At 43.5% G+C, this 22,215-nt stretch overlaps 1 protein-coding gene across 2 annotated transcripts in view; it reads left to right on the top strand.

Annotated features, from left to right (window-relative positions):
- Positions 1 to 636: 636 nt before the first annotated feature.
- Positions 637 to 22,215, top strand: part of CDS1 (CDP-diacylglycerol synthase 1) — a 69,011-nt gene continuing 47,432 nt past the window's right edge. For both annotated transcript variants that reach the window (XM_070458198.1, XM_020892786.2), the window contains exons 1-2: positions 637 to 1,256; positions 13,248 to 13,375. In XM_070458198.1, coding sequence (XP_070314299.1) covers positions 1,137 to 1,256; positions 13,248 to 13,375 — 248 coding nt within the window. In that variant the 5' untranslated portion in view covers positions 637 to 1,136. The remainder of the gene's footprint in view (positions 1,257 to 13,247; positions 13,376 to 22,215) is intronic.

The raw sequence follows: 22,215 nt of genomic DNA, 5'->3' as shown, positions 1-22,215 counted from the left end.
GCAACTGCACCTGGTGGCATCTCAGAGTCCTGGTTCTCTCTCCAGGCCCTAGGCAGTGAATTTTTTGAGAGCTTTCAATCCGCGAATTCCTTGGAGAAGCAGTTCGGGCATGTTGTTGAAACTGACCAACTCACCCCAGGACGCCCAGTGAGGCCAACGCATCTCCCATTTTTGCAGGTGATGACACCGGGCAGAACGCCGCCAAGTCGTCGGGTTCATCCAGCCCGACAGGTTTCTGCTTCTGGACACCTCCTAAACCTCTGCGGTTTGAACGCCGAGGTGTGTCAAGCTGCCGCGGCGCTGCCTGAGAGCCCTGAGAAGGGGTAGGGGCCGAGCGCGGTCTATATTGACAGGGCGGCCTTCGAGGAGTTCTTCCGGCCCTCCCAGTGGCTCCGGGGCGAGTCCACAAGTTCTCAGCCCTCACTTCCGAGCAAGCAGCTCGACCCTCCTCCGCCTCCCTGCTCCTCCCGCGCGCTCCAGCCCGCACCTTGCCTGCGAGCCGCCCCACCTGCGCGCTCGCGGGAGGCCGGGGCGGAGCCTCGGGTCGGGACCCATGACGTCACCCCAGCGAGGGAGGCGGGGCTGTGGGAACCGCAGTGCAGCGCAGAGGGGCGGGGTGGGGCGGGGCCTGCGGCGCGTGACCTGGCTGCAGGAGGCAGGAACCGGGAGAAAGGTGTAGGGGGGCCGGGAGCGGCTGACTCCTGAGTCCGGGGGCGGGGCGGGGAGTGGCAGGGCCCGGGCTGCGGGCGCCCCGGCTGAGCGCTAAAGCGGGTCAGGCTAGCTCCTGCCCTCCCGGTCCTTTCTCCTCCTTCCACCTGGGCCTCCGCGTGGGGACGCGCACCTGGCAACCAGCGGCCGCCCTCCGCCTCGCCCCCGCCTTCTCCGCTCGGGCCGGTCTCCCCGAGCCAGCCCCCGGCGCCGCGCTCGCTGGAGGCGGCCACGAGCGCTCGCTCGTTGATGCCGTTTTGGGGGTGACCCGGCGCGGCGGCGGCGGCAGCGGCGCCTCCAGGTGGGGTGCGTGGGGGCGGGGGGAGGCGTGTGAGTGGCCGCGGCTCGGCCGGACTTCGAGACCTCGCGCGCAAGCTCGGATTTCGGGAGCGCTGGAGGAGTCCGGCCCGGCTGCGCGGGAGCCGGAGATGTGGGAACTCAGGCACCGGGGAGGCGGCGGCCCCGGCCCCGGGGGAGAGGCGGCGTCGCCACCCCGCGAGGGAGAGGCGGCCGGCGGCGACCACGAAACCGAGAGCACCAGTGACAAAGTAAGTGGAGCCCGAGAGGCGCAACCCCAGCGTCCCAGGCTGCGTCTCGTGGGGGCCGGGACACCTGGGAGGGAGGGAGCGAGGGTGGGGCCCCGCCGAATGTCAGGTGAAGCTGCCGGCCGCGCCGCGCTCCGCCCCGGCTGACTTCAGTGGGAGCCGGACCCTAGCGACGGTGCGCTTCTCGGGGTGACCGCGGCCGCTCCTGGGAAGGCTGCAGGATTCAACTTGACTCCAGTTTACTTTCTGCGATTCCAGTCCCTCCTCCCCGGGGTCTGGGGCCGACGCTAGAGCCGGGATGGTCCCTCCCACCCTAAGAGTTCGCAGAGTCTAATAGCCGCGCCTCCCACCTCTTCTCCGGAGAGTTAGGACTAAACTTAAGACACGCACCTTCGCTTCTAACCTGTCATCGGACCCTGACGCTCGGCTTCTCGCGCTCCTCCATCAGCAATTTCGTTTCCTCTGTCCTTTCTCAGAATCATAGATTTCAGAGGTTTGACCCCATTGTGACCCTCCAGCTTCTTCTGAGTCCGCGGCAGACAATGCACTTCTACCAGCGGATTTCATCTGACCTGATAACGTGAATTTATAAGGACTTTTAAAATTTCCATCTCTACAGATTGCCTTTACTTTACCTTGAAGAATAAGTAGATGTAATGCTAGAATGCTTTTTAAAAAGTTGGAGAGAGACAGATTTCAGCTTATTTGGTAATACAGTAGTGCAAGTAGAAATTTGGGCAGGGGGGAATCCAGTTTTACAACTTTTTTGTCCTGGACAGTTTAGGAAATTGGGCCAGGCAATAAGATTGTTTTATAAAATCTTCTATTAAATTTCATTTTATCTTAGAAACTCAAAGCACGGAGACTAGTTCTGGAAGCAATCTTTTGGAAGCAGGTACTGCAGTTTGTATTACAGAGGTGAAGTAGATTGCTCAAGGTCAGGTCAGGTCAGTGGCCTCTTGGAACTAGATACTGTCTCTGATTCCCTTTTTTCTTGTTTGTACAGTTGCTGAGAAGGGTTTCCCTGGTGGCTCAGATGGTAAAGAATCTGCCTGCAATGTAGGGGACCCAGGTTAAATCCCTGAGTTGGGAAGATCCCCTGGAGAGGGGAATGGCCACCCACTCCAGTATTCTTGCCTGGAGAATTCCATGGATAGAGGCTTCGTGAGTCCTTAGTGTGGCAAAGAGTTGGACACAACTGAGCGACTCACACACTGTTGCTGAGACTCACAGTTCCTATTTGGGGAGGGTTCCACCAGAAACTTGATGCTGATGAACGTGAGGTAACCAGAGTTATAAAACTTAGGTGGGAACACATCTCACAACAGTGATTTTAGGAAAGAAACTTTAAAATCAGTGGGAAGACAGATCCTTTTTTTCCCTTTACCCTTGAGAGGCAGGTGGAATAAAGTGATCTATGATAGAACATGTGTGTCAAGGGATTACACAAAGTATAACAGTTTCTGGCTACTGAAGGTTGATGTTACAAAGCTGAAAACAGTGGGCTGAGAATAGTTTTTGTGAAAACTGCCTTGGAAACTAGACCAAAAATAGAATTAATTAGGTTGGGGTTTGTTTTGTTTTAGCACTGGTATAGTTTAGAACCAAGGAAATACCAGCTTCCCCATGATCACTTCCTTAAGTGGGAGAAAATTACAAGCTTTTAAAAAGAAAAAACATGTTCAAGGAAGCCATCCATAAAATAACTTTTGAAGCAATTAGTTTCTTAATACCCTAATACTACATGTAAAATGAAAACTACTTCTCTGGTTTGATTGGAGCCATTAGAACTGCTGTCTCTAGCTATGTGTGAGTGGGTTATCTCACTGCATTTTTATTTGTAAGTGCTGCACTGTTAGGTTTTATTGTCAACCTTAATTTATCCATAAATTTACAAACTTGTGAATATGTATGATCACAATGCACACAATATATGTTTTATGTTTCTGTTAGTTTTCATTAATACATACCTAGCTGGATTCTCTTTTCTGAGAGTAGATGGTGCTATGTGTAACCAGTTCTGTTAAGATTTCTAAATCATCAAGGATGAGCATTTTTCAAACTATATCTAAAATATTGCATCCTTTTAGAATTTATCGCAAGGAACTTTTGATTTGGCAAGCTCTGAGTCATTGAACTCTATCCTCTCTCTGTCCTTGCTTATCAGGGTGTATATTTGAATGCACCTGTATTTCCAGGTCAAGGGCCATTATAAAATCAGCCTGCACATCGGAGGCTGGTTAATATTTGGTTCATTTAAACTCTTCTAAGTGCCTTCTCTAGTCAAGTTACAGTAAAGGCAAAAACACGAAATTAATGAAAGAAGTACAGGAAGTGTGTTGTATTCTGCTATTATTGTACACTCCCTTGCCGTTTTGTAGTCTTTTTACAATGGTGTTATTAACATGACCTTCTCTTCCTTCAGGACTTGGAGACTTTTTCTGAGAGAAAGCTCTGTGCTCCAGGGCATTAGCAAGTGAAAATGTTCCCAGTTGCTAAGTGCTGGATTAATACTTAAGAGATAGCAAGACCACTCCCTCAAGGAACCCCCCCCCCACCTCAGGAGACACACATAATTAGACTTAATAGAAGTCTGAACAAGCCTTCTTTACTTTGCTCTTAGCAAAGAGGGCATAGCTGGACACTATATGGAGACAACAGGAAAGGCTTGAAAGAGGAAATGAGGATTGAGTTTGGAATTAAAAGATGCCTGGGGACTTGCTAGGTAGACAGGTGTTAGGGAAAGGCATTCTAGGCAAAGGGCACATGGAACTGTTTCTTCAATTAGCATTCTAGGCACAGTGAACTGAGCTTAGTCTGATAGTCCTGGAGTATAAACTATAGTATAAACCCCTCCCAAGGAGGGGTTGGGAGTTTAAGGGTCTTGTGAGGGAAGTTAAGCTTTCTTCTGTGGACTCCTGGAAGCCACTGAGTTTTTGCAGAGGCATTAGCCTGTCATTCTAGCAGCAGTTTGGAGAAAGTGTTGAAAGGGGAAGAGAACTGTCACAGAGAAACCAAATAGGTGTGTATTGCAAATGCTATACATATGAAATAATGAGGGCACGTCCTAGGTCTGGGAAGAGTGGAGGAGTAGGGGCTGAGAGACAGGAAGCATCTCTTAGATGATGGTGGGGACCCTAGACAAGGGTAAGACTAATAAAAGAGCCCGCTGGAGACACATTTTGGTCCACGGCTTCAGAGACTTAAAAAAACAAAAATGGGCAGTTTTGCAGGGTTTTTGCAGGTGATGCAGGAGACAGGTGAGTTGAGTGGGGCAGGTATGGCATTCTCTAAAGTAGGGAAGTGGCTCCAGATGGTGGTGGGAACGGAACTGAATGTCAAGTCTAGAGGACTGATGCCGAAGCTCTAATAACTTAGCTACCTGATGGGATGAGCTGACTCATTGGAAAAGACCCTGATGCTGGGAAAGACTGAGGGCAGGAGGAGAAGGGGACGACAGAGGATGAGATGGTTGGGTGGTATCACCGACTCAGTGGACATGGGTTTGAGCAAGCTCCAGGAGATAGTGAAGGACAGGGAAGCCTGTCATCCATGGAGGAGGCAAGGGGTTGGACAGGACTTAGTAAGTGAACAACAAGAGACTTTTGGTTAGGATGGAGAGGAGAGAACTGAAGACCGAGCCGTGGGAGGTGCCCATGTTTACAGTAGGGATAGAAAGGTAAAGAAGACGCCAAGATAAAGAGATCCTGAGAGCTAAAGGAGGAGGAATTGCTTAGAAGATATTGTCATTAGTATTTAGAAATGAGGAAGAGGTGGAGAACATGGGATTTAGCCCAAGTCCTTCATAGAAGCTGAGGTTTAGGCCGAGGAATGTGAGAGGTAAAAATTGGTAGTAATTGTAGAAAGTGCCTGTGAAAGGAGCACAGAATAGCAGCTAGAGAGGACAGAGGATCGAATAAAAATTTCCTTTTTCAAACAAGGAAAGACAAGTATTTATATAAAGAGGTCAAGTGAGAGTGAAGATGCTGACAAGGGTGGACTGTCCCTAGGAAAAAAGAAAGCAGACGTAGTGTGGAGAATACAGATGATCGGGGTATTCAGGAAAAGGAAAGAAGGAATTGAGGTTAGATACAGAAACATTTTGAAAAACAGAAGGGGGAAATCAGTGTTTGATCCTTTAAATTTTCCCAATAAAGTAGGGTCTGAGAACCACAGAGCTTCAAGAGACCTTAGAAAAATTTAGTTCAACTATACATATGTGTATATATGTGTGTGTGTATGTATTTTTAAATAATAAACTTGCCTTAGACTGTGTTTGTTATTACCCAAAATGACCTCAGACAGGTGCAGAGGTGGAGCTAGAACTCATCTCTGACTGGGACACTATTGGAATGTCATTTTAGAGAGTGATCAAGAGGCCACCGGCAGAACCATCAAACTCAGTGAAGATTCAGTTGAATTAAAATGGCACACATTTGTTTTGTGCTGCGTTATCATAGTTCCTAACTCAGTAGCGGTAGTAGCAATACTTTGGCCACTTGATGTGAAGAGCCGACTCATTGGAAAAGATCCTGATGCTGGGAAAGATCAAAGGCAAAAGGAGAAGAGAGCAGCAGAGGATGAGATGGTTAGAGAGCATCACCAACTCAGTGGACATGAGTCTGAGCAAATTCCAGGAGATAGAGAAGGACAGGAAAACCTGGTGTGCTGCAACCCTATCCTAACCCGCATGGGTTAGGAATATTTCCCATTTAATAGCTGAGAATAAGAAAGGGCTTCTGTGGTGGTTCAGTTGGTAAAGAATCTGCCTGCAATGCAGGAGACCCACATTCGATCCCTGGGTAGGGAAGATCCCCTGGAGATGGAAATGGAAACCCACTCTAGTGTTCTTGCCTGAAAAGTCCTGTGGAGAGAGGAGCATGGCAGGCTACAGTCCATGGGGTTGCAAAGAGCTGGACATTACTGAAGAGACTTAGCACTGGAAACAGTGAAGAGACTGAGAGAAAATGCTGAAATCAGGAATATAAACTACTATTCTTTCAAGTAAGAGCTGTTTGTTGTTCTTTAGTCACTAAGTCGGTCCCAACTCTTTGCAACCCTATGAACTGTAGCCCGCCAGGTTCCTCTGTGCATGGGATTTCCCAGGCAAGAATACTGGAATGGGTAGCCATTCTCTTCTCCAGGGGATCTTCCCAGCCCAAGGACTGAACCTGCATCTCTTGCATTGGCAGGCTATTCTTGACCACTGAACCACCAGGGAAGCCCAAGAACTGTTTAGATTCAAGATTTTTAAAAGGCTTCCATCCTTTTAGGCACAGAACTGTGTCACTTGAGGCTTTCCATATGCTTGTTTGCAGTTTTAATGCTAGGTACACGAATCCTCTGTAGAAGGAAGTGGCAACCTACTCCAGTATTCTTGCCTGGAGAACCCATGGACAGTCCGTAGGGTTGCAAAGAGTCGGACACAACTGAAGTGACTTAGTGGCAGCAGCAGGTACAGGAATCAGTGTGAAGCTCGAGGGACCTGCAGTGGAGAGGAGAAGCTGATACTGGTCGGCTGACTCACGCTTTAGGGGACTAGATGTAAGAGCCGTGGGAATTGTGATTGATTTAGTGCATTATCCTTTGTTGCATTCTAAACTGCTCTTTGATTCATTTAGAGTCTTCTTTGGAGCCATCATCTTGAATGGTTTTCTTCCTGCCTTTTCAGTCCCCAGCATCGAGAAGCACTTCAGTTCCCTTTCCCTGACCACGGGCTCCTGTGTACTCTTCAGGAGGCCCCATGACCTATGTGACATACACTAAAGTCACCATGCTTATTACACTGTGCAGTCTGACATACGCATACGCCCATGAATTTATCACTGCAATAAAGATAGTGAACAAACCCGTCACCACTAAAAGTTTGCTCCTGCCCTTTTGTAATTCCCCCTTTGCCCCTTGATAATCACTGATTGGGCTTCCCTGGAGGCTCAGTGGTAAAGAATCTACCTCCCAATCCAGGAGAGGTAGGAGACATGGGTTCGATCCCTGGGTCAGAAGATCCCCTGCAGAAGGAAGTGGCAACCCATTCCAGTAATCTTGCTGGGGCAATCCCATGGACAGAGGAGCCTGGCAGGCTGCAGTCCAAAGGGTCACCAAGTGTCGGACACAGTTGAGGGACTGAGCACAGTTATCTCTGATCTGCTTTCTGGCACTATAGATGAATGTGTATTTTCCAGGATTTTATGTAAGTAGAATTCAGTACATACATATATGCAAATACCCACATATATGTATACATATATATATCATATGTACATTTTGTCTGGCTTCTTTTTACTCAGCATAAATTTTTGACATTCACCCATATTGTTGCGTATATCAGTAGTTCGTTTTCGTTGCTGAGTAGTTTTCCACTGTATGGATGTAGCCCAGTTTGTCCTTTTCAACATTTGAATTGTTTCCAGTTTGGAGCTATTACAAAGAAAGCTGCCATGAACACTGTATGCTGTTTTTGTGTGGACATATGCTTTCATTTCTTTGGGGCAGATACCTAGGATTGAAATGACTGGGTCATAGGGTGGATGTGTATTTAACTTTTTAAGAACCTGCCAAACTCTTTTCCAGAGTGATTGTACACATTCCCACCAGCAATGTATGAGAGGCCCACTTTCAATACATCTTCTCTGAGACTTGGTATGTTCAGTTTTTATTTTTTAGCTATGCTAGAAGGTGTGTCGTAGTATCTTATTGCAGTTTTGATTTGCCTTTCCCTAATAACTTCCCTCATAGCTCAGTTGGTAAAGAATCTGCCTGCATGCAGGAGACCCTGGTTCAATTCCTGTGTTGGGAAGATCCGCTGGAGAGGGGATAGGCTACCCACTCGAGTATTCTTGGGCTTTCCTTGTGGCTCAGCTGGTAAAGAATCTGCCTGTAATGTGGGAGACCTGGTTTTGACCCCTGTGTTGGGAAGATCCCCTGGAGAAGGGAAAGGCTAGCCACTCCAGATTCTGGCCTGGAGAATTCCATGGACTATATAGTCCATAGGTCACAAAGAGTCAGACATTACCTGAGGGACTTTCACTTTCACTCCCTAATAACTAAGATGTTGAGCATTTCTTCATATGCCAATTTACCATCAGCGTATTGCCTTCAGTGATATGTCTGTTCAAATAAAGCTTCGCCCATGTATTTTGATTACATCGATTGTTTTCTTATTGAATGTTGGGAATTCTTGTTATGTTCTGGATGCAAGACCCTTATTTGACATGTGATTTGCAAATATCAGGCCTTCCCAGGTGGTGCCAGTGGTAAAGAATCTGCCTGCCAATGCAGGAGACACAAGAGATCCTCTGGAGTAGGAAATGGCAACCCACTCCAGGATTCTTGCCTGGAAAATTCCATGGACAGAGGAACCCCCTGGGCTACAGTGCATGGGGTTGCAGAGTTGAACATGACGTGAGCGCACATACTCTCTTGCAAGTATCTTTTCCCAGTCTATGGCTGTTTTCTCTTTCTCTTAACAGTGTCTTTTGAAAAGCAGAACAATTTAATTTTGAAGTGGTTTTATCAGTTTTTCTTTTGTGAATCCTACTTTTTTCTTGTCATATTTAAGTCTTTGCCTAACCTTAGGTCTCAAAGGGTTCATGGAATTTTATAGCTTTATGTAAATGTCTGATCTATTTTGAATTAATTTTTGTAAGTAGTGTGAAGTATGGATCAAAGTTTTTCCTTCCTTCCTTCCTTTCACGTATGGTTATCTAATTATTTCAGCAGCATATACTGAATTACCTTTCAACTTTGTTGAAGTCAATTGGCTGTATAAGTGTGGATTAATTTCTAGACCCTTTCTTCTATTCCATTGATCAGTTTTTATGCCAATATCACAGCTTTATAATAACTTTTGAAAACTGTAAGTCCTTCAGTTTTGTTTTTATCTGCAGGTGGTTTTGGCTCGTAAGGTCCTTTTGCATTTTCATATAAATTTTAAAGTCAGCCTGTTTATTTCCACACAAAATAAAAGCCAGTTGAGATTACTGGGATTGCACTGGGTCTGCAGATCAGTTTGTGGAAAAATTGCCATTTAAATTTCCTTTCTGCCTTCTGGCTACATTGCTTCGAGCTGAGTAAACTTAGGGCACTTTACTCAATCTTTGTGAGCCTAAATTTTTTTCACTTACAAAAAAGATGTGATTGTTTACTTATCTATAAGGTAGTGTGAGGTATAAATAAATCGACATTTGTGAAGTACTTTTGAAGTTCATTTCACTGTAGGAATGAGATTTGCACGGTAACAACTTCCATTCATCATTTACCAGAAATACTCTGTTTTTTATATTTGCAAAAGAATAGCCCGTAGCCCGGAGAAGGCAATGGCACCCCACTCCAGTACTCTCACCTAGAAAATCCCATGGATGGAGGAGCCTGGTAGGCTGCAGTCCATGGGGTCACTAAGAGCACAACTCAGCGACTTCACTTTCGCTTTTCATTTTCATGCATTGGAGAAGGAAATGGCAACCCACTCCAGTGTTCTTGCCTGGAGAATCCCAGGGATGGGGGAGCCTGGTGGGCTGCCGTCTATGGACACGACTGAAGCGACTTAGCAGCAGCAGCCCATAGCCCTTCATAGTCAGAAGCTCTCACTTCACAAGTGCTAACAGGTGGTCTCAAGCAAGGTGACATGGCCAAAATTACTCACCTAGCAAGAACAGTTGAGAACTCTTTTAATCTTAAATGTTAGCATAAGTTTGCAGACTCAGTTCATTCAACACATATTTACATAGTAAGTGCCAGTCACTGTGCAAGGCCCTCTGCCAACCTCTAGGGAGTCAAAAGTGAAGCCAGTAGTACTTCCTCTTCTCACAAAGCTTATGAACTACTGCGGAGGGTTGGGGCACATCACCTTTATTGCCAAGTGGATTTTGAGGCAGTTTGTGGAAAGTGCAATGTTTTTATTTTTTAAGGAAGCCAGAGGCTGAGTTTCTTTAGGGTTAAGTGTTTTGCCTTTTGTCATTGCTAGTTAGAGTAGGGGTGGAATTAGTCCAGTCAGCCCTCATATCTGTGGGTTGTGAGTCCATGGATTCAACCAACTGTGCATCAAGATATTTGGGGAAAAAAAAAAATCCCAGAAGGTCCCAACAAGGAAAATTTGAATTTGCGGCATACTCACAACTGTGTTTGGGCTTCCCTGGTGGCTCAGTTAGTAAAGAATTTGCCTGCAATGCAGGACACCCAGGTTTGCTCCCTGAATGGGGAAGATCCCCTGGAGAAGGAAATGGCGACCTACTCCAGTGTTCTTGCCTGGGAAGTCCCATGGACAGAGGAGCCTGGCAGACTTCAGTCCATGGGGTCACAAAGAGTCGGACACGACTTAGCAACCAAACCGCAACTGTTTGCAAGATGCTCCCCGATGGCTCAGTGGGTAAAGAATCCGCCTGCCAATATAGGAGATGTTGGTTTGATCCCTGGGTTGGGAAGATCCCCTGGAGAAGGAAATGGCAACCCACTCCAGTGTTCTTGCCTGGAAAATCCCATGGACAGAGGAGCCTGTCTGGCTACAGTGCAGTGGGTCGCAGAGTCGGATACAACTGAGTGACTAAGCACACACACAATTGTTTACATTGTACTTACAACTGTTTACATTGTATTAGGTTTTATAATTAATCTAGAGATGATGTAAAGTTTATGAAAGGATGTATATAGATTATATACAAAGGAACCTCCATTCTGGTTTCACAGTGCTTATTCAAATTTGCATTCCCACCAACAGTGTACAGTGTTCCCTTTTCTCCATATCATTGTCAACATTTATTATTTGTGGTCTTTTTGATCATAGTCATTCTGACAGATGTGATGTGATATATCATTGTGGTTTTGATTTTCATTTCTATGATAATTAGTAATGTTGAGCACCTTTTCATGTCCCTATTGGCCATTTTTATGTCTTCTTTGGAAAAATGTGTATACAGGTCTTCTACCCATTTTTTGATTGAGTTGTTTGGTTTTTTTGATACTGAGTTGTATGAGCTGTTTATATATTTTGGATATTAATTCCTTATTAGTCATAACATTTGCAAATATTTTCTCTCATTCAGTAGGTTGTCTTTTTTTGTTTTGTTGATGGTTTTCATTGCTGTGCAAAAGATTTAAGTCTCCTTAGATTTCATTTGTTTATTTTTGCTTTTATTTCCTTGTTTTAGGAGACTGAGGTAGGCTTGCTTCACTATAACCTTTCCTCTTAAAACTGCTTTTTCTACAGGATGGATCTTGACTGTACCACCCCATTGCCCCTCCTGTCTGTCTCCTTGTGGATTTTTCTTTGTATCTTTAGTTGTAGAAGATCTTTTCTGGTAGATTCTATCACTCTTTCTCATCAGTAGTTGTTCTGATAATAGTTGTAAACTTCGTGTGCCTGTGAGAGGAGGTGGGCTCAAGGATTTTGTACTCCACCATCGTGGCCAGGATTATCTCTTGAGGATCTAATAAAATGATGGAAGTTTGAGTGTTTAGAATAATTATATGTGTATTGTCGTTCAGTTGCTAAGTCGCATCCCACTCTTTGCAACCACATGGCCTGCAGCACGCCAGGCTTCCCTGTCCTTCATCATCTCCTGGAGTTTGCTCCAACTCATGTCCATTGAGTTGGTGATGCCATCCAAACATCTCATCCTCTGTCATCTCCTTCTCCTCTTGCCTTCAGTCTTTCCCAGCATCAGGGTATTTTCCAGTTAGTTGACTCTTCACATAAGGTGGCCAATGTACCGAAGCTTCAGCTTTAGCATCAGTCCTTCCAATGAATATTCAGGGTTGATTTCCTCTAAAGGAATCCTAAGATTGACTGGTTTGATCTCTTTTATATGAATATATATTTATTTATTTATATGTGTGTCTGTGTATCTGTGTATCTACATATTTATATCTGTCTATCTATTGATACCTAGCAGGGCCTGTAGGACTCCTGGCACAGAGCCTTTCTGTGTCCCCCATTCATCTGATTGCAGAAGATACCTTTCATTCAGCCTCCCTGATCTTCACTGAGTTCCAGCAGCCAGATTCAAGCAGTTGTTAATCAGGAAAGGGAGGGGACGCAAGACAAGGGGGAAACAGTCAAGAGAAACTATAGTGCAGCCTTGGGGCAAGGTCCTCGTTCCCCAGTAAGGGATACCCATGGCAATGTCTTTGAGCTGTTGTGCAGATATTGAAAACCCCACCAGAGGGGAGAAGTTAATGATTAATGAGGATACGCTGCCCACAAGCATGCAGACCCCAGACCAGTTGGAACCTGAAGGTTGATGATGCTGACCCTACTTACCACCAACCAGTCGCACGAATGTCCACAAATTGATCACACCTCATAACTATAAAACTTCTCACTACTCTCTCCAAGTTGGGACACACGATTTTGAGGGCATTAGCCTGCTGTGGCTTCCTTTACCTGGCAAAGCAATAAAGCTATTCTTCTTTAACTTCACCCAGAAGTCTCAGAGATTTAATTCAGTGTCGGGGTACAGAGGTCAGATTCAGCTTCACTATCTATCTAAAATGCCATGCCAGTGTAAGATATTACTCTTATTGTAGATGCTTTGATTGCAATCGACTGAAAAAGAGACTATGTACCATTGTACATGAACAGAAGAGCCTGGTAGGCTACAGTCCATGGGGTCACAGGGAGTTGGACACGACTGAGCGACTTCACTCACTCACTCACTCATGTACCATTGATCAGAATCTACATTCACACAAACACTATATTTTCTGTTAAGCAGAGAAATAATATTTGATTCTGTGGTAAATTTCTAATTTAGATAGTATAGAAATTTCTTTTTGTGTTTTTTGTTTAAATTAATCCTTTATGTTGATAGACTTTAACAGGAACTTTACTAACTAGGATGTCCAACAGTGCTTGCATATTCAAGATAGGTTAATAGTTTTTTTTTTTTTAAGTTATGGAAATGAGAGTTGGTACTCTGAGCAATAAATAGATGTATTGGCAAGCATGCACTTTTTTCCCTTTTATTTTGCAAAGTGATTTTCTTTTTTCTTTAATTTTAGGAAACAGATATTGATGACAGATATGGAGACTTGGATTCCAGAACAGATTCTGATATTCCAGAAATTCCACCATCCCTAGATAGAACCCCCGAGATCCTCAAGAAAGCTCTGTCTGGTTTGTCTTCAAGGTACGATTGGTTGAAGGTCAATCTGAGGGGTGAACAAGATAAGCTGTGAGGTTATCCTGGACCATTTCTTACACTGGTATAAGAAATTTCACTTTTTGTGAGTTTTAGAGCTGAGAGAAGACTTTTACATTTTTCACCATATATGAACACAGTGTTGGAGGCTTGATATACATCCTTTCATTGATCTTTAAATTCTTAAGTTTCAGAAAACCAAGTCTGAGAGGTTAGCTGGTGAATGTTACAAAGCTAATAAGTTGTGGACCTGGCATTTCTGCCCCTGTCTGCCAGGTTTCTGAAGCCAGTGAGCCATTTATCACATCAAGTTGCCTTTTCTGATACTGGGACATCTAATAAAGAAAATTCTGTATCCTCTATCCTCTGTTTTTCAAATGCCAGATGGAAATAGGTAATTTTTTTCCTTCTAATGGAATTTAAAATCATTGTCCAAAGACTCCACAACACTTTACCATTTTGTATTTCTGTTATACCTTTAAATGTCTAATAACAACCTAATTTTATATTACCCTCCATTGTAGTATGAATTATAAAATTTATAAAGGCAAAAGAAGTGTATAATCTGTTACCCAGATGAACATATAAAATCTTAAATATTGGTGCAGAACACTTTTTCTACAATTTCTTAATACTGTGACACACAATAAGAGGTCTGTTTTCCACCATGCCCCGAGAGAGACACAAATTATATTTTAACTGCTGCAAAAATGTGATGAAGCAATTCTTGCCATAACTGTGTGTGATGCACTCTGATTTCTCTTACTTTTGATAACTGTTCTAGGTTCTTGGACAAAAAAATGCTGGAATACTAAATTGATTTTTACTACTCATGAGTCATAACTTTACTGATTTAGTCACATCTAGTAAATAAAATATGAGCTTTTCTGATTTTTAATTTCCTAGAGGATAGCCATATTAGAATAAACTGGTTCAAGGCAAAGTTTTCATGTTTTTTAGCCAACAGGAACAAATTTTGCTGCCTTATTAAAAATATGATTATTACTTTAATATTTCTTGTTCCTAGTTGTTTTCATGACCTAGTTCACAGACGTACCTTTGCTTTAAAATCTCATCTGGTCTATCTCGGATCTGGATTTTTTTCTTTGTTGATGTCATATAAGAATAATGCTGGATTCCTGTGTGTCACTCATAACAAGATTTTTCTTAATATTTTTTTTTCCTGGCATAAAGCAACAATAGCAGGTAATAGTAGCTGGTATTTATTGACCATGTATATTTGCTGGGTGCTTCTCCAAGCACTTTACTTGTGTTGACTAATTTATTATCACATCAACCCTATAACACAGGTATGGTTATATTATACCTGTTGTATAAATGGAGAAACTGAACAGATATGTGTCATATCCAGGGTCATGTAGCCAGCAAGTGATAGAGCCACATTCTGAAGCAAAGCATTGCACTCTATTTATTAATGATTTCGCTTTTAAAAAATAAACAGCAGATAATAAATGACTACCTTGAATCTTCTCAAGAAACTTCTCTGTAAAAATTAAATAAATATTTTAAAAGGTATGTTTTACACATCTTAGCCTCTTTTTATTTAATATCCCAAATATTCTGCCTGGCAAAGATTTAGAAATTGTAGATGCATAGGAGTAAAACTACTAGTTGCATAAGAAATATACCTGGATTGCAGAAAAAAACCTGTAACCCTCCAACTGAGACATTACTGATGGAAATACTGTGATGTTTATCTTTGAAATGTTTTTTGCACTGTGTGCATATGTGTGCCTCTGTGTGTAATGTAAAAGCAGCATTGTACTCCTTTCTGCCTTGCTATTTTCATTTTCATTCCATGGTATTAGAAACAACATCCTTAAATATATGTAAATACTTGAATGGCTGCATGATATATTCCTTGTACAGCTATAGTTCAGTTTACTTAAATGTTGATGTTGCTAGATAGCCAATTTCTAAATTTTCACAATTAAAACCAACTCTGCTTTAAATGTATGTTTTTATAGCTAACTTTTACTTAGCATCCATAATTATTTTCTTCAGATAAAATTTTTGAATTTTATTCATTTATTTTTAATTGAAGGATAATTGCTTTACAGAATTTTGTTGTTTTCTGCCAAGTACCAGCACGAATCAGCCACAGGCATACACATGTTGCCTCTCTCCTGAACCTCTCCCCCAGCCCACCCCTCTAGGTTGTTACCGAGCCCCTCTTTGAGCTCCCGGAGTCATACGGCAGATTCCCATTGGCTGTCTGTCTTACACATGGTAACGTAGGTTTCCATGTTACTCTCTGCATACATATCCTCCCCTTCCTCCCCCCGCCCCGTGTCCAGTAATCTGTTCTCTATGTCTGTTTCTCCATTGCTGCCCTGCAAATAAATTCATAGGTACCATCTTTCTAGACTCCATATATTTCTGTTAATATACAATATTTATCCTTCTCTTTCTGACATACTTCACTCTGTATAATAGGCTCTCGGTTCATCTGCCTCATTAGAACTGACTCAGAGCAGTTCCTTTTTATGGCTGGGTAATATTCCATTGTATATATGCACCACATTTTCATCCATTTATCTGTCAGTGGACCTCTGGGTTGCTTCCATGTTCTGGCTGTTGTAAATAGTGCTGCAGTGGATATTGGGGTACATGTGTCTTTTTAAATTTTGGTTTCTTCAGGATATATAACTAGTAGTGGGATTGCTGGGTCATATGGTGTTTTTTTTTTTCCCTGCTAATTTTTTAAGGAATCTCCATGCTGTCTTCCATAGTGACTATATTAATTTATATTCCCACCAACAGAAGGTTCCCTTTCTCCATACCCTCTCCAGCATTTATTGTTTGTAGACTTTTTTATGATGGCCATTCTGACTGGAGCTCTTCTCTAAATGTGTGACAAAATTCACCTGTGAAGACATCTGGCCCTGGGCTTTTGTTTTTTGGGAGATTTTTGATCACAGTTTCGATTTCATTGCTTGTAATTGGATTGTTCATAATTTCTATTTCTTCCTGGGTCAGTCTTGGAAGATTGAAGTTTTCTAAGAATCTGTCCACTTCTTTCAGGTTTTCCATTTAATTGCCATATAGTTGCTCATAGTCGTCTCTTGTATCCTTTGTATTTCTGCATTGTTTGTTGTAGCCTCTTCTTTTTCACTTCTAATTTTGTATGTTTGATTCTTCTTTTTTCCTTGATGAGTCTGGCTAAAAATTTGTCTATTTTGTTTATCTTCTCAAAGAACCAGCTTTTAGCTTTATTAATCTTTACTATTGTTTCTTTCATTTATTTCTGCTTTGATCTTTATGATTTCTTTTCTTCTGCTAACTTTGGGATTTTTTTGTTGTTGTTGTTGTTGTTTTTTCCAATTGTTTTAGGTGTAAAGTTAGATTATCTATTTGATGTTTTTCTTGTTTCTTGAGGTAGGATTGTATTGCTATAGACTTCCCTCTTATAACTGTTTTTGCTGCAAACTACAGGTTTTGAGTTGGTGTGTTTTCATTGTCATTTGTTTCTAGGAATTTTTTTATTTCCCTTTTGATTTCTTCAGTAACCTGTTCATTATTTAGAAATGTATTGTTTAATTTCCATGTGTTTGTATTTTTACATTTTTTTTCTTTTAATTGATATCTAGTCTCATAGCATTGTGATCAGAAAAAAGGCTTGATATTATTTCAGTTTTCTTAAATTTACTGAGGTTTGATTTGTAAACCAAGATGTGGTCTGTTCCAGAGAATGTTCCATATGCACTTGAGAAGAAAGTATATTCTTCTGCATTTGGATGGAAGGCCCTGAAGATATCAATGAGGTTCACCTGATCTAATGTGTCATTTTAAGGCTTGTATTTTCTTATTAATTTTCTGTTTTGATGATCTGTCCATTGGTGTAAGTGGGGTGTTAAAATCTCCTACTACTATTGTGTTACTGTCAGTTGTCTTCCTCTTGAATCGATCCATTGATCATTATGTAGTGCCCTTCCATGTCTCTTGTAATAGTCTTTATTTTAAGGTTGATTTTGTCTGATACAAGGATTGCTACTCCAACTTTCTTTTGATTTCCATTTGCGTGGAATATCTTTTTCCAGAATCTCACTTTCAGTCTATATGTGTCTTTAGGTCTGAAGTGGGTTTCTTGTAGACATCATATATATGGGTTTTTGTATCCATTCAGTCAGTCTGTGTCTTTTGGTTGGAACATTTAATCCATTTACATTTAAAGTAATTATTGATATATATGTTCCTATTGCCATTTTCTTAATTGTTTGGGGTTTATTTTTTTTTAGATCTTTTTCTTCTCTTGTATTTCCTGACTATGTAAGTCCCTTTAACATCTGTTGTAAAGCTGATTTGTTGGTACTGTACTAAATTCTCTTAACTTTTGCTTGTCTGTAAAACTTTTGATTTCTCCATCAATTTTGAATAAGATCCTTGCTGGGTAGTTCTGGCTATTTGGTACTCCCTAGGGTTAGGAATCTCTGGTAGTCTAGGGTCTTGGAGTCAGCACTCTGGCTCCATAGGCTCAGAGCCTGATCTCTGGCTGGAAATGGAGATACCACAGGTAGTTTGTTATTGCATTAAATGGGATTAAAACAAATACACAAAAATGAGAAACAAAAGACACACCCCAGACAAATGGCAATTACAAAATCAGGCAAATAATAACTAAAATAATGGAATATACACATATACATATACACCCATAGGCAAAACCAAAACAGTCCAAAAAAAAAAAAAACCTACAATAGATTGACCTGGTGAACAAAGGAAATCAAAAGTGATATCCACCAGTTAAGAACATAACTAACTAAAGCACAAACTGGAAAATAAAACTAAATCAATATGCTAACTGGGAAAATTTTAAAGCAATGAAAACAAAGCTAACAAATGTGATGAGAAAAAGAAAAGAGAAGAAAGAACTAATAGAAATGCAAAGTTTAATAGAGGTAGATAAAGATTTATATGTATTAAAGATTAACTGCAACAGGAAAGAAATAGTAGGAAGAAAAACAAAGGAATAACTGTAGAAAAAAGAATAATAAATTTTAAAAATTTAAATTAAAAAAGAGAAAGAAAAAAAATAAGGAAAACTCCACAGAACCATAAAAGGCCAACACAGAGGCTGAAGTATATAACAAAAATAAACAATGTGCTTTAAAAAATTCTCAAAAGCTTAAATAAATTGAATAGTACTAATTAAATTGACAACTACAACAACAGAGGGAAAAAAAGGAAAAGAAAAAAAATCCAGAAGCAATTACAGAACAAGTCAAAATATAAAAATAATAAATGTTCAAATGTTCTTCTTGAGTCTCTGCCGTCAGTGTCCGTTCCCTCGATGGGAGTCTCAGTTCACCTCGCCTCCCTCGGATGCCCTCCAATACTGCTGGTCTCTGGACCTGCTTCTGGGGCAGCTCGTAGTCTAATGCGGTTCTTCTCCTGTGTGTTCTTGCGTCTGATGTCCACAGCTGTCAGAACTAGTGCGTTGTCTTTTGTCAGAATTCTCATTGTCCTTTCATGTATTCTATGGCCACAGCGTCAGCCTAGTTGATCGTGTGGATTTAATCTGAAGCTTGTACAGCTGGTGGGAAGGTTTTGGATCTGCTTTCTTAGTCACCCTGCCTCTGGATTTCAGTGGTGGTTTTATATCCACCTCTGCATGTGACTTGTCCACAGGGGTTTGCTCCTAAGGCTGCCCTGAGGACTTGAGTCTGCCCCAGTGAGGGCCAGGTGGGGGGGGGGGGTGGCGCAGTTACTTGGGTCATGGGGGCCCTGCCAACACCAGGTACTCAGGGGAGCTGGAGGTTAGAGCAGCAGGAAATATCATGCTCTAGAAGGGTATGGCAACCCACTCCAGTATTCCAGCCTGGAGAACCCCCCAGACAGAGAAGCCTGGCAGGTTACAGTCCACAGGGTCGCAGGGAGTTGGCCATGACCAAAGTGACCCTGTGTGCACAGGCGCAGGACTTTTTCTAGTCTCTGGCAGCTCTGTCCCAGTGGGGATCCTGCATGGAGGTGGCACGGTTGCTTGGATCACGGGGACCCTGGCAATACCGGCTATGCAGGAGCGCTGGCGGCTATCATCACAGGAGATATGGCGCTATTAGGGCTTTCTCTAACCTGTGGCAGCTCTGCCCCAGTGAGGACTGAATGTGAAAGTGGCACAGCTGTTTTGGTCGTGGGAACCCTGGCAGTGCCAAGTGTGCAGGGACACGGACTGCCTCAGCCGCAGGAGCTATGGCCCTCAGTTCAGTTACTCAGTCTTGGCCAACTCTTTGCGACCCCATGGACTGCAGCACGCCAGGCCTCCCTGTCCATTGCCAACTGCTGGAGTTTACTCAAACTCATGTCCATTGAGTCAGTGACGCCATCAAACCATCTCATCCTCTGTCCTCCCCTTCTCCTGCCTTCAATCTTTCCCAGCATCGGGGTCTTTTCCAATGGGTCAGTTCTTTGCATCAGGTGGCCCAGAGTATTGGAGTTTCAGCTTCAGCATCAGTCCTTCCAATGAACACCCAGGACTGATCTCCTTTAGGATGGACTAGTTGGATCTCCTTGCAGTCCAAGGGACTCTCAGAGTCTTTTTCTAGCCTCTGGCGGCTGGCGATCGGAAGGTCTCCTTGGCTAATCCTCTTCGGTTGCTCTGCCCGTCAGGCACTTAGACAGCCGCCCTGCCTGGGGGCCTCAGTTGCTTCGTGTGTCTGGCACATAAAGGGGCCCCGCTGACTGGGGTCCTCCTCTGGTGTTTTGTGCGTAAGGCGCTAAAAGGGCTCCCCTGTTTGGAACCTTCTCTGTTGTTGGGGCCTCAGGCGTTTGATGGGCCAACCTCTCTGTTCAGCTGTGGAGAGAGAGGCTACGGTGATGGCGCCACCCCTGCTCATGCCTCAGGAGTACCGGCTTGCCTCCATGGCTGCCTGATTTTCCCTCCACAGGCATTTCCCACCACAGTCTCCTCCCTCATGTCCCCGCGGGCCAACTCCCCACAGTCAACAGCAGACCTCTCCCTGGGTTTGCCTCACAGTCGCTGTGCCTTCTGGGAAACATGCGTCCCTGTCTGGGGTACGTATGGCTGTGACAAGGATCGTCTGTGTGATTCTCATTTCATTTGGGCTGTCGCAGATCAGCTGCTTCACTCCCAGCCTCAGTTGTTTCTCCTCTGGTTGTGGGAATCAGACCCCTGCTTCAGTTCCCCCACTTGCTGAGGGCAGGTCCAGTCCTACTAACTCTCCTTTTCCCCCCCCTACTTCCTTCATCCTACTGAGTTTTGCGTGGCCCTATAAATTCTTTTCCGGTGGTCAGGTACTCCTGTCTGCGCTCAGCTTTTTGTGTTCTGCAAGCCGTTCTGTGTCTGAAGGTGTATTCCTGATGTATCCATGGGGAGAAGGTACTTCACGTCCACCTACTCCTCCGCCATCTTGTTCAGAGTCCAGATGAAATCTTCAAAGTGAAATTCCTTGGGCAAGATTTATGTTCATTTTTAAGACTCTAATATATAATGCCAGAAAGAGCATGAGCCCTTGATACCGGAAGGAGCCTGAAAAGTCTTCAGGCCCTTGGCGAGTGCCCCAGTCTGTTTCTTGACCTTTGCGTGGATCTGTGGAAAGGAATATTCATTAGCCGGTGAAGTGGCTGCTTTCTCCTTTAGTGAAGAGCTTCTTCAGCAATGACTCTCACTTAGTAGTTCTTTCCAGGGGCGAGGCCTTGGGTTTTGTACCATCCCCCACAACCTGTGAACATTTAGCAATGTCTGGCTTCCCAGATGGCTGAGGGGTAAAGAGTCCACCTACCTATACAGGAGCCGCAGGAGACGAGGGTTTGAACCCTGGGTCAGGAAGATCCCCAGGAGGAGGAAACGGCAACCCACTGCAGTATTTCTTGCCTGGAGAATCTCACGGACGGAGGAGCCTGGAGGGCTCCAGTCCATGGGGTCACAGAGTCGGACACGGCTGAGGACGCATGCACAGAGACGTTTTAGGTTGTCAGTAAGAGACGGTGCTGCTCGCTCCTAATAGGTAGGTGCCAGGGGACGTCCGACAGTCCACGGAACAGCTCTTCACCGCAGAGGATGATGTGGCCCAAATGTCACTAGTGAAGGTGGAGAGCCCCTGAAGATACCCAGGCATAGTCTTGCTGATGCTCTTGGACTCTCTCACACCATCTTCCTTCTCCCTGGGAACCTGCACGCTTCCTGTCCACTTCCTCCTGAGGCTGGCAGATGGGGTTTCTCTAAAACCCTACTGTTTGCTAGATGGCTCATCAACTTCTTGTTTGTTCTCGAAGAGTGCCTCTGTGCTGTGATTCTTGGCGCAGGGGAACTGCCTTGTCAGCCTAGGTCTTTGACAACTCATGATACTTGTACCACAAGGAAAAAAAAAATGTTGTTGTTTTATTACTTTTGAAATAAAAACCCCTGAAGAGTTGTAGTAACAATAAGACGTTGTGCGTCACATAACTGATTTGAGCAATAAGTGTGTCATTGCTTTAGATAATTGCCTTTAAGGACACTGCTTGTTATTGTTTAGTTGCTTCAGTCGTGTCCAACTCTTTGCGACCCCATGGACTGTAGCCCTCTAGGCTCCTCTGTCCATGGGATTTTCCAGGCAAAGATCACTGCTTAATTATGTACTTTTTAGAAATTTCATTTCTAGCTCACAGAGGTCCTGGAGATGGGAGACTTGAATGAAACTCTCCTCTATTGGTTCTGCGTTCCTTGATCTAAAACAATCTGTGAGGTGATGACCTGGACTCAAAATTAAGGCTTCCTCTAAGGTGATCATGGTGGCGTGGTAAAGGAAGTCAAGAATTTTGAGTTTGGAACTAGACTTTCCTCTGGATTTTAGTAACAATGGTACATA

Source organism: Odocoileus virginianus, chromosome 29 (assembly GCF_023699985.2).
Source record: "Odocoileus virginianus isolate 20LAN1187 ecotype Illinois chromosome 29, Ovbor_1.2, whole genome shotgun sequence".
Lineage (NCBI taxonomy): Eukaryota > Metazoa > Chordata > Mammalia > Artiodactyla > Cervidae > Odocoileus > Odocoileus virginianus.
This window is presented reverse-complemented; position numbering and strand designations above follow the sequence as displayed.